The 18,945-nt window shown below is 33.7% G+C and overlaps 1 protein-coding gene across 2 annotated transcripts in view; it reads left to right on the forward strand.

Annotated features, from left to right (window-relative positions):
• LOC115885877 (sestrin homolog) overlaps positions 1-18,945 on the forward strand; it is a 396,046-nt gene that overhangs the window by 14,473 nt on the left and 362,628 nt on the right. For both annotated transcript variants that reach the window (XM_030904911.1, XM_030904913.1), the window contains exon 3: positions 2,864-2,929. In XM_030904911.1, coding sequence (XP_030760771.1) covers positions 2,864-2,929 — 66 coding nt within the window. The remainder of the gene's footprint in view (positions 1-2,863; positions 2,930-18,945) is intronic.

The following is an 18,945-nucleotide window of genomic DNA, read 5'->3' on the forward strand; positions in this document are numbered from 1 at the left end:
AGCAGAATCGGACCTATGTTGATATGAAAAATAAGTCTTATTTTTACGTGAGGAATCTCCCCACGAGAGATGGCACATGTTTTTTGAAACGCTTTACATGGACCTTATTTCAAAAAAAGCAGATAAAAACTTTTGAGATTGTTGGTCCATTAGCTTCAAAAATCGTTATCCACTTCGAGATTGACTTAAACAAATCATATGCTTCATACATTTGTAGCCAAAATTCATTCCCAAGCAGAGGGCTTCCTATTTTTGGTGACAGAACATCAGTAATATCTGGACTATCATCAACTGCTAAGCTTTTTAATAAGTGTTAAGTGTCCAAAAAGGCTTTTTAGTCAAAGCAGCTTGTTTTCACAAAAAAAGGAAAAGAGTAGAGCGGGAAAAAAGCAATATTTCCAGTGTACCGAAATTGCGGTTTTATTACATAATATTACCAAAATTACCGGTAATATTACCACGGCAATATTACCCTTTACATCATACATCACTATGATTAACAAATGTCAACCGCAAAGTTATTACTGCTTTGAGTAGCACGTCAGAAGCGCCTAGCCGCTACCAGTAACTCTCTATCCAGTCGACACATAGTTGCACGAATGAGTTTTGATTAAAAAATGTCTATATCTATGTGGCGGATTCATCTTTCCAAAAAAATCCTTTATGGGTATTTCGCCACTGCACTGCAAGAAAATCTACAAAATAAAATAATTATTTTTTGTAAACACTTCTGCATTAAACCTAAACGGACGCTGCTTGTCAGAAGTTATGTTTATAGTAATACAAATTTTCTTAACAAAGAAAAAAAATGCTTAACGTTTCGGAAAGTTATCTCTTTCCGTCATCGGAAGCAAAAAAAAAACAGAGAATAAAGAAAAAAAACTATTTAAAATATTTAAATTCATCTATTCGAGAACACTTTACTTTTTTAAAATAGATACGTCTACAAGAAACCGTTGACTGACCGTTGACGTTCTGTTAAAATGACATTTTTTTAACTGGATATTTAAACTTCAAAATTAACAATTACTACCTGATAACAATTACTTAATAAGGTAAAACCAAAAAGCCCCAAACTTTCTGTATGATTATTTTTAAATTTTACGTATGTTATGTTTATTTATCTTTTTGTATCTATTGTTCTTTAAAATCAAAGAAGCGATTGCCATACATTACTAACATCTACAGATGCATGAGCAATACATTTATTTTTATTAGATTGAATTAAAAAAGCCTCTTTTATTTTTCTTTTAGAGGCTATCGCTTCTTTCATTATAATTTTGGAGTTATTAAAATTTATTCTGTGCCCTGTGTCCCAAGAATGCTGACAAATCTTAGATTTGTGAAAATCTCCCTTTCTTAAATAATCTTTATGTCCTTTAATTCTGACATTTAAGGGTCTAGATGTTTCACCAATGTAAAATTTATCCCATTCACAGGGTATTTGGTATGTTACATTTTTTGTTTGTTGGTCTGTATTCATTGGTTTAGTATGTGATAAACTGGATCTAAGTGTATTTTGTGTTTTGAAAGATGTTCGTATGTTATATTGTTTTCCTATCCTTATTTTTTCCGAAACGCCTCGTTTGAGTTTTGATTGCTTTGATTTCAGCCTTTTTTTGTGATCCTCGTTTTTTTTAAATTTTAATGCGGATTTTATTTTTGTTGCTTCGAATGCATTAATTTTAAAATTGAATGTCTTACATCAAATTTTCAGTCAGCTGCTGTAAAGATAATAGCTTTGATCGTAATTTCCGGACAGTAAGTTAGCGGCAACGGTTAGAAGTTAGTTGATTTCGACAGTATTTTATGTTTAAATTACTGTATGACGGCATTTAGGTATGATTCAGGTTGTGCATACCGCCGTCAACGACAAATTAATTCAATTTTCTACCGGCATTTACGGATATAGAAATAGCATGCCGCCGGATGACGGTATTTTCTTGTATACACTAACAATACCGCCGGCAGTTGTTTAGCCAGTATGAACAAAAAACAGAATATTAACACAATAACATTTTTATAAGGCTGTACTTAAACTGCCGTTAAACGGTAGCTTACTAAAATGCCGTTAATAGGTATGACGTCGTTGATGTGACGCACTTGACGGCTTTATGAAATATAGGAATTTTATAAGGACTAACCAACGCTATCCACCCCACCAAATAACCAACTTAACCAACGCAACTAACCTCGACACTGATAAAAAAATATAAAAAACAAATATAAATTAGTAAAAATCAACCAACCCCACCAAATAACCAACTAACCAATGAATTAACACCCTCCAAATAACCACGCTAACCAACCCGCCAAATAACTAAACCAATCCAACCAAAAAGAGTGAAACCAATGCAATAAGATCAAGCTATAAGCAAAAACAAATATAAAAAAGTCTTGGTCGGCGTGAGATTTGAACCACGGACCATTCGCTTACGAAGTGATAGCCTCAGCTAGGCATTACTTTCCGCCGACATGAACGACGTCACAATATCTATTAACGGCATTTTAGTAGGTTACCGTTTAACGGCTGTTTAAGTACATCGTTTTTATAATATAAGAATAATAAAAGAGCTTTTCTGTAATTGTCTCTCATAGATTTTATAAACTAGTTGTTTTTTGGACGTTCATGAATATGTATAATGAATATTTGACTTATCATTTTGGCATAATTGTTTTTTAATAATTTTTTTGTTGCTTTGTATTTTATTTACTTTAAACTAGTTATTATTTTAATATTATTTCCTAGGACGTCCTTATTAGTTTAAATAATTTGTGTTTGATATTTTGCTTTTTGTTACTTTTCGAAAATCCCAGTTGTTTTTCTTAAGTTTTCTTAATCTTCTTTATTTATTTCTTGCAGGATCGTGGACTACCAATTCCAGTACCATTGGTTTATGGACCTAGTAAGTTCATCCCATCAACAGAGGTGAGTTATTTTTATTTTTGACAATTATTTCTCTTTCGGTTTATATGAGAATATATTTTATTTTGTTCACAATATTTTGATTTGATCATTGTCATAATATAGTCATATAGATCATAGCCAGTAGCGTGTCGTGGATAAAAGGGCGGAGGGGGCGAAGACCTTAAGGGGCGCAATGATCAATAAAGTACAAATTTACAATCAAATAAATTACAAATTTTTTTTAAATAATAAGACTACATGGAAACTTTTTTTTTTTTTTAATTATAAATTTGTTTATTAAAAAAATTAGTATACAAAACAGTTATTTCAAAGATGCAAGCGTCTTATTTAACCGATTTAAAAAAATCAATTATTTCGTCTATATTTAGATCCTGGGCTGTGTCTACTTCAATACTGAGAAGTAATGCACATTAATGCACATAAAGATGGATATGAAGACTCTAGGTCATTGGAAATTAAAAATGATAAATATTCGTCAGGTGCAAATTTGTTGTCATTACATTAATTTCTTCTAATAAACTGCAAACATGTTTATATTCATCAACTAAAGAATAATCCATAACAATCCATAAGACATTTTAAATTGTCATCATTGACGTCCATATCCATCCATATTGGTCCATATTCAATAAACACTTTGGCATATATTAAGGAAGTCTTCAAAACGATTCTCTAGAGTACCAGTTAAAATGTCTAAAGTACCATAAAACACTGATATCTTGAAATTATCTTCAGAATTTTGATGTAGGTAATCATTCTGGATTTCATCATGAATTTTTTTTATTCTTTGTCTTTTTGTGGAAAATGATGTTGACGTATTGCATTTATTTGCCAAAATAGTAGCCTCTTTTTTAAAATTATCAAAATATTTTCACTTCTTAATGATTTGAGATCTATAGTTACCGCAGTAATCATATTAGCAGCTGTACATAAGTTGATATTAACTTTTTGCAAGTGATTGGACAATATATTAATTTTATTCAGCACTTCATTATAATCGATTATATTTCGGTCGGTGATTCCCCGAATTTATTTCCATCGCGACTGCTTTCCTCTTCTTTTTTGGCGGCCTTTTTTGGATCTTCTTCGTTATGTCTAGCCAATGGTCTAGCGGTAGCGTAGTTTCAAGTTTCAAACCCATATGAAAACTTTCGTACGTAGTATATACGCCTACTTCATTAGAGATTTAAATTAATAAATATAAGCCTTGTTTAATACAAGGATATAAGTAAACATTAAAAAACAAAAATAAAATGTGAGAAATATAATATACGACATTTTTTTATCTTGAAGAGCTAAGGGCACGGTAGGGCACCCTTTGTTTTTGCGTTAAATTTAGTTTTTCTATTTTTTTTTCAAAGGGCGCCAGGGGCGCTAAGCGCATAGGGGTGGAGGGGGCGTTCGCCCCCCCTGGCCCCCTATACGACACGCCACTGATGATAGCCTTATACAGGAGGGGTAATGGGGGTAATTACCCCTCCTGGGAAGTCAGTGGCGGAACTACTTATATAATAGTAAAAAGCTATTATACCTACTACCTATGTATAACAGTAAAAAATTAAAAGATCTACTTTGATGACGTCAACAAGTCTCCTCTCAGGCCTATATCACCGCCTCGGTAACGATCTAATAGAACAGCCACGTGACGTTCGCGTTTGCAAATTAGAATTAGCGTAAAAACATAGCGTATAGAAAAAAAAATAGAAATTGTACCAAACCAGGTGTGCTGCCGCTTAGAAACAAGCGAGCCGGCATTGGCTGGCGATGTTCAATTATTTTTGAGGGCACCGCGACCGGCAGACTGCCTGTCGCTAGGCAAAACTTGGCCGCGCCGTTGCCGGCTCGTTTCGCCCGTTTTCCTGCCCGGAAAATTCGTTGCTCTGTTCTGTTATATTTATTATTCTCCCGGTTGCGTTTTGTTTATCGTACCGATGAATGATAATTGAGTGTTAATTACATGCTATTATAGCGAGTTAGGTAATAGATATGGTAACTTTAATCGCTGGCGGTTTTAGAATGCTTTTGGTTTACGCGAAACTATTTTTTTTTTCGAGCGGCATATTTGCGGTGACTATTAGAGAATTGTTGTTACATTTTTAGTCGAAAAAGTAAAACATTCTTCATTCCTCTGAGTAGTTACTTCGAGTTTACTGAGTTTTTTAGTAACACCTGTCACCTGAATAAAGACGCGTATGTGGTCCATGGAAGCGGGGGAAGCGGCGCTTCCTTATACGTTGAGACAAAAAGAAATAAGTTTTTTAATTAATAATTCACAGCAATTAATATTAATTTAAGTAGTGGATTATACAGTATACAGTGTGTCCGAATAAATAAGTTCATTGGATACAATTCTAGGGTTACCATATTTCTCTAGACGAAAAAGAAGACAAAAACATAATTCATTTTCTTACGCATTTATCATAATACGGAATTTTTAGTTTTAATTAACATCTTAGGGTATTTTGCTAAAAAAATCTCTCTACAGAGTGAGTCTTAAGTACGTGCAAATATTTCAGGGATGGTAGATCTCGATAAAAAAAACATATTTTCTATATGTTTATATAGAAAATATGTTGTTATATATGTTATGTATGTTTTATAACCGAGTCATTTTTGAAAATTTCCAAAAAAAAAAATTTTACTTAAATTTTGAGTACCACTTTTTTCTGTGTTTTCTTTCTTGTAAATTTAATCTACTACCCACGTTGTCATATTATCAAGAAATTGTTTTTTTTTCTAACTAAAAATTGCAAAATAAAACACTAAATCACCACAATACACCAAAACACTTTTTACTTCGCGTTTCGCTAACCATGTTAGCATCATCAGCTGATGATTATAAACTGATAGTTTTTATAGATAGAGTTTATAATCATCTGCTGATGAAACATGGTTAGCGAAACGCGCGTCCAGTGTAAAAGTAAAAAGTGTTTTGGTGTATTGTGGTGATTTAGTGTTTTATTTGTGTAACACCAAAGGTTCCAACCCCCAACTGTAAACTAAAAATTTAAAAATTGCAAATTTTCAAATTTTTTTTCGCGAAAAAAACTTCATACATAATTGTGTTTCTGGGATCGAAATATACTACCCCTAAAAATATTTGCACTTATAAGACTCACCCTGTATAATATAGTAAGTATATAAAAGCATACCTAAGTTCTTCAACACAAATTAAATAAATAAATAAGTAAAAAATAACAAACTAAAACTAATGTTGTGTCATATGGCATTGTGCTATAAATCACAACACTAGATAATAAAGAAATCTAAAAAAACAAGTCTTACAAATGGATTTCTATTACAAAAAGTACTAACACTAACTCACAAAACTATTCTAAACCGATGATGTTCCGATTTCAATGAGATTTTGCGTGTCTATGTTTTGCTAAATGCTTTAATATTTGACTTTCTCCAAAATAACAAAGTACGGGAAGGTTGAAAACTAACCCTACCTCTTTATACATTTTAGTACAAGTATTTTCCAACTCCAATTTCTTGAATCCAATTTCCAGCCACTCTCTTCATCATCATCATCATTTTCAGCTTATTCAACCATTTCCAATTATGGTGTAGCCTCTCTCACATATTCTCTTTGTAGTTGGGTCCATTGTTGTCGTTATGCGGGCCCAAGTTATCCCTGCTAATTTCCTAACATTATGGTCCTATCTCAGGTTCGGTCTTCTTCTAGGTCTCTTAGTTCCTCGTGGATGCCATGCTGTAATTTTTCTGATCCATCTGTTATCCCTTCTTCTTGCCAGGTGTCCTGCCCAATGTCATTTGAGGGATTTGGCTCTGTGGATGACATCTATTACCTGGGCCTTTTGTCGTATCCACTCTACTCTTTTACGGTCTCTCTTGGTTGTTCCCAGCATATTTCGTTCCATTGAGCGTTGTGCTACTTGCAGTTTCCTTATGATGTCTGTTTTAAGTGTCCAGGTTTCGCACTCTCTTAATATCATCCTGGAAATTGGATTCAAGTGGCACAAAATAGAAAGAAATGGCTAGAATTGAAGGAGGCTTTTGTTCAACAGTGGACCGAATAAGCTAACTGATAAATTTAATTCTGATTTGTTGAAATTACTGTATCTATAGGGATAAAGAAGTACCACCACCAGTACTCTCTACCCTAATGGAAAGTACCCTTTCAGGACTATTACGAAATTTTATACTATCATCATTCGCTTTGGCATTAAAATGTGTGTGAAAGTATCAAATTTCAATAAAAACGGTTTACCAATGTTCTTAAAAATAAACAAAATATGTTATTTTTATTTGACCTTTCGAGTGCTGTAACTTCTTCAGGAAGTATTTTAGGGCATACCGGGTGTTGCATCGTCAGACGGGACATAGGAAATCCCATGTAAATTTTAATGGGGTCAATTATTGGCTTCCCTAATTATTTTAGAGAATAACTCTATTTAAGTTTATTGAAGAGCACTAAAACCCACATTCAACAGAATAACTTTTGATATTTTTGATTGGCTCGTTTACGAGTTATCGCCGATTTCTTTTTAAAAATTTCTCCTTTCTTATGGCCCTGTATTTACTTATGAGCACCAGTCATGGTAAAAGATAACTGTCAAATGAAGTTGTCATTTCAGAAATTTACCTATTTAGTGCTTTATTATTATTGAAAACTCATTCCTACATCGGAAATCGTAAAGATGTATTTATAAATACAAATTAATATGAATTAAAGTAAAATAAAGTAATCAATTACAAGGTTAATTATAGTATTATTACAATATTCAATAACTTATTAATTTAGATATGTACTATTAAATTGTTAGAACTTTAGGATTTAAGATGTTCAAATGTTCCTCCATCGACTGCTAGACAATAACACAGGCGATCATAAAATTCTCTTCTTACATTCGCTAATTAGTAAACTGAAATTCTATTGCATTGGGCAGAAATAGCATTTTTAACTCGTCTAGATTTGCGTATTTTTTGTCCTTGTATATCCTGTTTTTTGAATGGCCCCAGAGAAAGAAATCATTTGGCGAAATATCAGGAGACCTTGCTGGCCAATTTACTGTATGATTTAGGGCAATAACGTTTCCGTTAAAACTATTGTCTAAATATTCCCGAACAGCCAGGGTACTATGTGCCGGGCAGCCATCCATTTGGCACCAAACTTCCTGATTTTCCCTAGCGGTATCATGTAAAGCAGGTAAAATATGATTTTCGAGTAGTTCCAAATAATATTCTGCATTTAAATTTCGCGTAAGAAATAATGGCCCGATAATATTGTGTCCGAATATCCCTGCCCAAACATTTACTTTCTGTGGATATTGCGTCCTTGTTTCGACAAACCTGTGTTGGTTTTCTTTGTTCCAATATCGATAATTTTGAACATTTTGAACGTTGGGTTCGTCAGTGAAACATATGTTTTTTAAAAATTCCCTATCCGTGTTTGCTCTTTCCATCATATCAAAACAAAACGCCTGCCGCCGTATTTCGTCCCCATCTCGTAGCTCTTGGTGCTTTTCATATTTGAAGGAATAGTATTTATGTCGTTTCAAAATTCGAAACGCTGTAGTGTGATCTATTCCTATTTCATCCTCAAGTTTCCTTGTGCTGATCTTTCCATCGTTCTCTTCGACGCACAATAAAACTTCCAAGTCGGTATCATTTCTTGCATCTTCTCTTTGTTCCTGCCTTGTTTCACATCTGCAGGTATTTATTAGGGTACCTTTTTGGTCTCAAATCTCTGGATATTCCTTGCGATTGTAGATTTTCCAGGTATCGGTCTATTCGGATACAGAGCAGCAAACATGTCCGACACCTTTTGATAACTATTTTCTTGATAATACCAATTTAATCATCAACACTTTTTCTTCGGTAGTGTAATTCATGGCTAATATTTTCGATGTAGGTATGAGTTTTTAATAATAATAATAAAGCACTAAATAGATAGATGTAAAATTAGAGCTGAGTCGCTGAAATGACAACTTCATTTGACAGTTATCTTTTACCTTGACTGGTGCTCATAAGTATATTTTTTTTGTACAATTTATATTATTACAAGGCCTAGCTACGTTGAAACACCGGTTCCCATTAGAACACCGAAGTTAAGCGACGTCAGGCGATACTGGTGGATGGACTGGTGACCGGTTCGAAACTCTGTATCGTGCTGTTGTCCAAGGGAAAAGTGAAAAATCTATTGATACACAGTGCTCATTTGATGCCGGATGAGATCGGATATCTCGTGAGTAAGAGTTAATTTAGACACTTCCTAAGCCGGTAGGCCACTGACCATGATATGGCCGAGGACTGCGGTTCGGATTCCGCGTAAACAAAGTAGACCCCGACCAGATTAGCCCTGGCAGCAAAAAGGAGACGTTAACTGAAATCTTTACTTTATTTTTATATTATTACAAGAGTTTTATTTTAAAAATTTGTATCTTTTGAAAAGGGTAATAGATTTAATTAAGAGGTGAAAGAATAAATAAATATCAGCAAAATGTTAACAGAGCTGGTACAAATGTAAGAACTTGCCAACGCTGTTTCCGATACGCTTCAGTCCGTTGCGTCCCGTCCGCTAAAAAAATGTATGGAAGGAAAGGATATGGAACGGAAGGGAAACGGGACGGATAGTGTGCATTGTCCTATTACATGATATAATATTTTATGTAAACGGAAGGGAGCTGATATGGAAGGGATAGTGAGAATCAACCTTTAATCGCTTTCTGTGTGGCCGTGGACTAAGTTGTTGACTGTAGAGTAAGACTGTTAACTAAACCTTAACAATCGACAACGCCGACGATCCCAAATACAAAATGTCAAAGTCACGGCCATATTACACATCCTAACGCGATACCCACACCTGGATTCGACAATTCGCAAGGTGTGTCCCATTGTCCGTCAGGTGGACTAATTTCGGGCGAATCCGGTGGCATCCCGATATAAATGGACATCCGCGGTTGCGTAACCGGGTGGGATGTTGCCGACCTTGACTCGTACGACGTATTTTTGGCGGGTGCCAAAAACCGTCCGAGTAAACAAAAAATAGAGTGGTGTGTGTGTAAGTTCTTTTTCGATTAGTATTTTCTCGCTTATTTTCGGCCTAGATGTAAAATTAGAGCTGAGTCGCTTCACCTGAGAATTTGATCGGGTGACATATCGCACACCTGTTACATAGCTAAGTGTTTATAATTGTTATTTTTATATAATTTCGTCTATTTTTGGGCCGGCTGAGTGGCCAATTTGGTCGATGCGGTTTAAAATAGGTCCCGACTGTTCTTTTTATGTAGTTAGAGATGTTGTATGTATGAGCAATCTTCTTGGAATATCGCCACTATAAAGTAATGCACTTTATATTGTTTAAAGTTGAAATAAGTATTCTTTTTGTTTTCGATAGCTAGGGTAGAGATAGAATTTTGTTTTAATTGATGTTCAGATTAGTGCTCGAGTAAAGAGATAGTGATATTTAGTTTCGTGTATTCTCCATTCAGAAAGATTTTACATTTGTTTTAATGGCGAAGTTACTTGAAGATTCTTGTTCTGAACTTACAACAAAGGTAACGATATTAATACTATATACGGGGTGAGTCTTAAATAAGTGCAGATATTTTCAGGGCTGATATATCTCGATAAGAGAAACATATTTTCTCTTTCTCTTTACCGTTTTTCAAATCAATTTAAAATAACCGAGTTATTCAAGTTTGAAAATTTAACATAATTTGAGGGCCACCGGAATTTTTCTGTATTTGCATCACTTTTAGTGCTGTGATCAGAGATAGGTAAACACCCGGTATATAGAAATTTGGGTAAATACCCGATATTGCATCCGGTATATACCAACTGGGTAAATACAGGGCACATTGAATTTGGGTAAAAACTATATACCCGGTAAGTACACCGGGTGCGTTTGAAAAGTGGCTCACCCCTAAAACAACTTTTTTATTTTTTTAGCTAAAAAATTGAGATTTGGAATGTTAGTACATGGCATAAATTAGGATTCATTGACTTATTCAATTGTTTTCGGCCTCTTCCTGTTTCACCGGAAATGACTACAACTTTTGGTTTTTAAACGGCACACTCGGTATTTTGTTACTTTATTCGGTAGAAAATTACACTCTGAATAGAATGACCTATCATATATCAATTTTTGACATTTTTGCATATGGTTTATTTGAAATTGCAATCAGTATGAGCAAATTCAAGTGTCATCTTTCACAATATAGAAATACACCAAGAAATTCACGACTACGATTTTATTTTATTTGAGTGAGATAATTAACCCAAATTCAAATAAACCGAATTTCGGTTTATTTGAATTTGGGCATCTTTTAACCGCCTAGGACAAGACACTAAAACATTAGACGATCAAATCTATTTTACAAGGGTCCTTGATTAAAAATTAGTGTTTTTAACACAGCCATGGCACTCTAGATTGAAATTTAAAATACAATTTGTTTTTAAGCGAATATATCAAAAGTTGACATATGACATGTCATTCGATTCAGAGTGTCATTTTCTATCGAATAAAGTAAAAAAATACCGAGGGTGCCATTTAAAAATCAAAAGTTGTAGTCATTTACGGATATTTACCCACCGCCCGTGGAAAAATTTGTGCACGATTTTCAAAATTTTTTTTTTCGAAAAATACCTTCATGGACGTGTTTCTGAGCCGAATTCTGGAACTTTGACATAAAGGGCAAACCTGTGTGGTAGTATCAAAGGACAAACCTGTGTGGTAGTATTAGTCCCATCAAAAAGTAGCACAGTGATGTGAAAATCGTATCTTTGTATAGCTACTCATAAATGATAAACCCCATAAAACACAAAAATGGGACAACCTGTACAGTGCCGTAAAACGCTTAACAAACAAATTATGTTTTAAGGTGCATTTAATGCATCATTTGATAGATGCATTCGGAATTAAAAACGATTGGTCTAAAATCGTACACAAGGTCAATCGAATCACCACGGTAAATAGTAATAATTGGTTGTTCTGTTCTTTTTTTGTCACGGTTAGAAATTGATAATTTTACGTTGCCAGCACACTGACAGAATAGAAAAAAATCGCTGAATACAAATTTCATATCGGAAGTTAAATCTTAGTTGGCTTATAAAATACCGTACGATTGAGAAAAAACGGCGTTCAGTCGTTTGAAAATGACGATTTTTTTCAATATTAAGGGACCGTCCTGATGTGTCGGAAAAAAAGCTAAAGGGCGACCATCACGGTCTTTCTACCCAGGAGCAAAGGGATAGACGCCCACCTACCTGCTGAGCCTTATCCAGGTTCAAAATTCCAATGTAAGGACATCGAGTTGGCGAGTCATCAACTCGAGGGAGTCATCAACAATAGGAATTGAGCTCAAATCCAATAAGTCAATAGAGAAAGAGGGATCTATCTATGGATATATCCCTTATTATAGATTCGGGATCAGCCGAACAAAATAATACAAACTTCTACTAGCCAATAGCCTTTATAGACTTTCAAAAGGCTTATATTCCAAAAATGAAAAACAAGCCCTGTTCCATTTTTGCGAGTGCCTGGTGTACCTTAATTTTTCACAGAAAATTTCTTCGGTAGGGAAAATACCGTACAGCACTTTTTACAACGATAACAACACAATTATACATATACAACTGAATCTTTCAAACTCACTGCCATCGTCCAGGGAATGTTAGCATTCATTAGTAAAAGTTGGTTTCAAAAATAGATGTTGAACTTTTACTGGCGTAGTCTTAGCAAATCAGTGAATGTGAGCTTTTACTAGTCATTGTTAACAATCGCTGATTTCCAACTTTTACTGTAACATATACAAAGAAGCCAAAGTAAGAGTAAGGATGCTGTACGATGAAGGAGTACGACAGGGAGACGCGATATCCCCAAAGCTGTTTACAGCTGGAACCAACCAAACACTAGAAGAAATCTTCCGTCAACTCGAGTGGACCAACAAAGGATTAAGTATAGATGGAGAATATCTTAACTAGTAGTGGGAACTATCGAATGAATACTATCTTAACATTCGATAGTTGCAATTCATTCGAATAATTCGATAGTTAGTAAGAAAACATTCGTTGAAAACTATTCGAATAAAAATTATCGAATATATCCGTCATCTGCCTTGAAATATTGTATTCTAGTAATTCGGCAGCAAAAACCATTCATTTATAAAATTCATTCATTTATGAAATTCATTTATTCGTCAGGATCGATTATAATAAAATATTAACTGAATTTTAGTTGTCGCCCGGCGACGTAGGTTTCTTTCCGAGAAACCCGACAGCGCACAGTGCTTCGAACATATGGCTCTAGAGGACAAAAATGCAAAACTTCTCTTTTATTGTAGGCAATTTATTCAAACTAGGTTTATTTGACACAAATGATGAGTACTCTCATTGTACTAAATGATGATGTTCTTAGTCCCACGTTTATGAAAAAAAAATCTTATAAATAATAAAAATGTCCATCTAAGGAAATAATAATTTGTAGTATGAAAACGGTGTAAGTATTAAATAAATCCCTGTGATAAAAAAGAATTGGAATAACATTAGAACATGATTCCTACAATATAAGCCAATATAAGATAAAAATGTTTTTCTTTAATGAAAAAGAAACATTAATGCTATATTTAATTAAAAAAAACTTAAGATACTATAAATTTACTTTAGGACAATAAAATGCATAGATCGTAACTACTCTGATTCAGAAGAATCACTGCTGACAGAATCTTCCAAATTTATAGTATCCAAATCACAGGTAGATGAAATATCCTCACATATAATATACATCATGTTCTAATATGTTACTTTTTCGCCTTGTTACAGTTCTTTTTGTTGGTATGAGGGGTTCGGATGTTAATAGTTACCTCTTTAATAGACCATATCAATATATTATTTTTTCGTTTTCTTGAGTATGAGGTTTTATAATAAATTGAAAGATGGAAACTTTTTTATGCGACGTTTCGCTCCAAAATAGTGGGCTTTTTCAGGCACAAATGGTCTCATTTGACTGGAAGGGTCATCAATATCTAATAAAGAACACATTTTTTGAAATACAAATAATTTTGAGTTCTTGTCCTTATGATCAAGCCAAGTATTAACCAGATCGGCATTGCTTATCAATTTTACTCCATCTGAAAAGTATTATAAAATAAAGTTCGTCGCAAGCAGACGCAGGTGAACTATACAAAAATTAAAAGTGTATGAATATGACAACAAAAATATTCAATAAATACGATATGTTTTGATATGTTTTTTTAAATGTCCTTTTGAAGTTTGAAAACGTAAAATTTTTATACCCATTTAAGAATCATCTTAAAAAATAAATAAAAACTAAACAATCACGAACTTGTTTAGAAATAAATTTAAAGTACATACCTTGTTTAACAATATCCATAGTGGCTTTCAATTAAGTACGTACTAACTCGTTTACGTTTAACTCCATATACAGAACTACTATGAATGTTATTCTTTTCATTGATATAAGATAATGATCGCAAAATTTATTTTTAGTGAAAATATTTGCTAACAAAAAAAACGCTGTTTATGAAAAATAATATACAGGATGGTTGAACATTGCTATAAGTATAAAATTACATATTCAGATATTAGTAAATTTTAACTTTTTTTTCGATTTTTGTCCATGGGACGAAGCACTGTGCAGCGGTCGGTGGCATTGCTATGAAAGAAGCCGGCATGTTTGATTTTTTGCGGAGTCAGATATAGATAAGGGCACATTATTTTTTTTATTGAGGTGCTAGTATTTACACAGAAAATACATTATGAAGGCCGCTGTTGCCATATTTTGGTATTAGTTTATATTAGCAAAGAATATTATTGTTTGGCTTTAGTTAGTTAGGGATAGTATGTCTATATATTCTGCATTTTTTTTATTAATATTCTGTTGTTACACTGCAATAATACTTGTTATTTTGGATGTAGGAGAATGATTTTTAATGTTTTTAAGCAGAGACTGGTTTAATAAATAATAATAACAGTAATAATTTGTTATACCTATTAACAACAAAATTTAAAATCATTTAATATAAACATTTTTTTTTAAGTAGCAAAATATAAACAAGAAATTAGATGTCAAAATTATTTATATTAGATCCTATTTAAAAATAATATAGTCTCTAAATTTTTTGTGTGTGGCAACGTTGGTTTATTAAATAATAATAATTACAGAACTAATTTGTTATATTAACAACAAATTTTAAAATCATGAAATATAAACATTTATTAATTTTCTAAGCATGCAGTGTAATGGAAGGAAAATATAAATAAAAAATTAGAAATCAAAATTATTTATATTAGGTGCTTTATATTACTATTTAAAAATTATATTTACTTTTACTGGCATTTACTTTAAAAAATAAATGAAATATTTCTTCGCAAAAACTACATGTAAGAGAATTAGCATAAACAAAATACAAACATCGTTAACTTTTTTTTAAATTTGCACGTATAAAACTTTCAATTTAATTTTCTCACCCCATAGTTTGAGTTCGATAACCCCATTTACTTAACCACATTACTTAAATATGATTATTAAGTTCAACTAATTCATATTATTAAAACATCTAAAATACAAATATGTATTTTTAAAATTAATTGTAAGTTCATCTCATCTCTCTTAAAAATTGCTACTTCTCAAAATTTCCCATTAAAAAATAGACCATATAAAATTAAATAATTGAAAGATCGGACTACGGAAAATCACACAAATTTTCGGAAAAATTTTGACCCCATGCACATGCCACTCAATCGTCAATAAATAAAATTAAAAAATAACTACTATTTTAGTATTTTAACTATTTTAATAAACGCAAAAATAGCACAGTATTTATACGGCGAAGTTATAAGAATTTGGAAGAACTAATAATGCACTGACGCATACAAAAATCAAACGAATACTAAATTTCATTTATCAAAAGCATTCGATAGTCGTGGCTCAACGATAACCATTTAGTCGCACGGCGAGGTTGTCACATATGCTTTAGTATACAAATGAATGAATGATTTTATTCGAATAAAACCATTCGATAGTTGAAATCATTCATTCATTAACCATTCGATAGTCTAATTCATTCGATAGTTCCCATCGCTAATCTTAACCATCTAAAATTTGCTGATAACATAGTCCTAATTGCTAATAGCACAAATTAACCAACTAAATACAGCCAGCAATAAAGTGGGTATCAAAATGAATTTAGTAAAAACTAATTAAGTAATGTACAACGAACTACTGGACAGAAAAGACATTCTAATAAATAACACAACACTGGAAATAGTAGAAGAATATATATATTTGGGACAACTAATACACTGCTCGGGATCTCTATTACCAGCAATTGACAGAAGAATTAAGTTAGCATGGACTACTTATGGAACAAACTCAATCATATTCAAAGCTAGAGTGCCACTTTATCTAAAAAAGACAACATTCGATCAATGTGTACTACCAGTCATGACCTATGCATGCGAAACCTGGACACTTACAAGGGACATTATAAGGAAACTGCAGGTCGCACAATAAAAGACCTATGTAATAGATGTCATTCACAGAGTCGAATCCCTCAAGTGGCAATGGGTAGGACACCTGGTAAGAAGGACGGACAACAAATGGACCACAAAAATTACAGCATGGTGCCCACGAGGAATTAAGAGACTTAGAAGAAGACCGAACTAGCTGAGATAATGATATTAGGAAATTAGCAGGTATAACTTGGGCCCGGATAGCTAACGCTAGACAACCAATGGGTCCAACTACAAAGAGAGTATCAAAATATATGGGGGAGGCTACACCATAATTGCAAATGGTTGATTAAACTGAACATTATGGTGATGATGATAGATTCGGGACAACACCGGTATCAGGTCTAAGCAGAGACGAAGTTAAAGACGTGGACAAGCTCCTCGACTGTGAAGGGCACGGAGGGCCAAACCCCAACCGTGGAAGGGTGTATACTGTACTGTATACCTTGGGAGGAAGAATATCTGCTGCTGTCAGAGGAGGATGGGAAATACCCTGTCCTCCCTACAGGAAAATCACCATGTATGACGAGTTATAGACTCTATGATGAATATGAGTTATAGCTCAAGAACGGGGATACAGTATATCTTTAAGGTCGCGGTGATTAATCGCAATTCTGCTCATTCTACATTCTACCATGCTTTTAGAAAACTGCGGTCCTGGTAGCGTTACGCCGTTTTTTCATCCATTTGTCGGACTGTAATATGGCCATAATAGAAACTGCATTGTTCATATTATTTCAGTTAAGTTGAAAATAACTATATATATATATATATATATATATATATATATATATATATATATATTAGTCGGTTTAGAACGTTTTTCTACGTTGTCCGATACCCAATTTCCAGCCTGTTCTATTCGTACAATCCTCTGTTGACAGGTTTCTTTCACTCATCGCTTTGTGTACGCTTTTTTGCCATTCCAGTTTCGGTCTTCCCTGTTTTCTTCTGCCCTTTGGTTGCCAATTGATTATTTTCTTGGGCCATCTAGTGTCCTTCATTCGCTCTACATGTCCGTACCAGATCAGCTGCTTTTTCTCTATATCCTGTGATCAGCTGCTTTTTATCTAATCCTTCTCTATATCCTATCGTACCTTCTATACCCATTTGTTGTTTTATGGTATTATTTCTTATTCGTTGTTGTCTTGAAATTCCCATTGATCTTCGAATGACATCCATTTCTATGGCCTCTATCCTCTTCTTGTATCTCTCAGTTATTCTCCATGTTTCTGCTCCATACAGGAGGTTGCTCTTTATCATGGTTTCATATATATTGAAATTTCTTCGCTTTGTTATTGATTTGCTCCATAAGATTCCATTTAGACATCCGATTCTTTTTTTCGCGTTGATAATCCTTTTCCTATTTCTCTGCCGTCAGTTCCAGTGTTATCAAATGTAATTGAGCCTATACATAGATATTTTGTTTTGGCTATGTTAACTGTCAAGCTCCATTCTCCGTATTCTTCAATAAGTTTTCTTAGCATATATTGCATATCATCTTTGTCATTGGCAACTATTATTTGATCGTCTGCGAATTGGTGTGAACAAACATTCATTGTCAATCTCTTTGCCCATACCACGGATCTTTCTTTTTCAATTTTTTAAGGCGACTGCAACGTATATTTTAAAGAGAGTAGGGGAGACCAAACCTTGACGCAAGTCTTTGTCGGTTATAAATGTTTGTGTAAGCTCTTTTCCTACCTTTATTTTTGATTTTGCGTCCTTATATAGTTCCTTAAGAGCTGTTATATAAGTATGGTTGATCCTGGATTGTTCTAGTACCCTCCATAGTCTTGATATTGGGACAGTGTCGTACGCTTTCCGTAAGCCAACAAATGTTATATGTGTGTCCAAGTTTCTTGCCGATCTTTTTTCTATAACTTGTTTTAAACAGAACACGTTATCTGTACACGACCTTCCTGCTTTAAAACCATTCTGTTCTTCTTCCTCCTTTTCTCTATAATCTTCTTCTATGAGATCACGTAAAATTCTACCATATAACCTGTTCATTGTGCTCGTCACTGATATACCACGGTAGTTACTGCAGTCCAGCTTATTGCCTTTTTTATGGATCGAAGATATGTAAGCCAGCTTCCAGTCTTCTGGAACGGGATGTCCGTTTAAGCAAATATTGAAAATTAATGCCAAGCTTCTAAATAGTTTCTGTGTAGGTACCATTTTTCAACATTTCGGAATATATTCCTTCTGGGCCGCTTGCTTTGCCTGATTTTAAGTTCTTGGCAGCCATTCTTATTGTTTCTTCCAATATTTCAACTAATGCTATATGGAAATTTATTTCAAATGTTAAGAACCCAGGAAAAAACAAGGCTAATATACACTTAATTAAACCTGAACAATGGTTCGAATATTATAGGGGCCTCCTTCAGGAATCTAGACAAGAGTATTTAATTGATTCACCAAGAAACATCAACGTACAGGGAGAAGTAGTTGAAATATCGGAAAATAACTAGTGATGGGAAAAACCTCCGCCTGGATCACTATGCGAAGAGGCG

This window comes from Sitophilus oryzae, unplaced genomic scaffold (genome assembly GCF_002938485.1).
Source record: "Sitophilus oryzae breed Bouriz unplaced genomic scaffold, Soryzae_2.0 scaffold_465_pilon_pilon, whole genome shotgun sequence".
NCBI lineage: Eukaryota > Metazoa > Arthropoda > Insecta > Coleoptera > Curculionidae > Sitophilus > Sitophilus oryzae.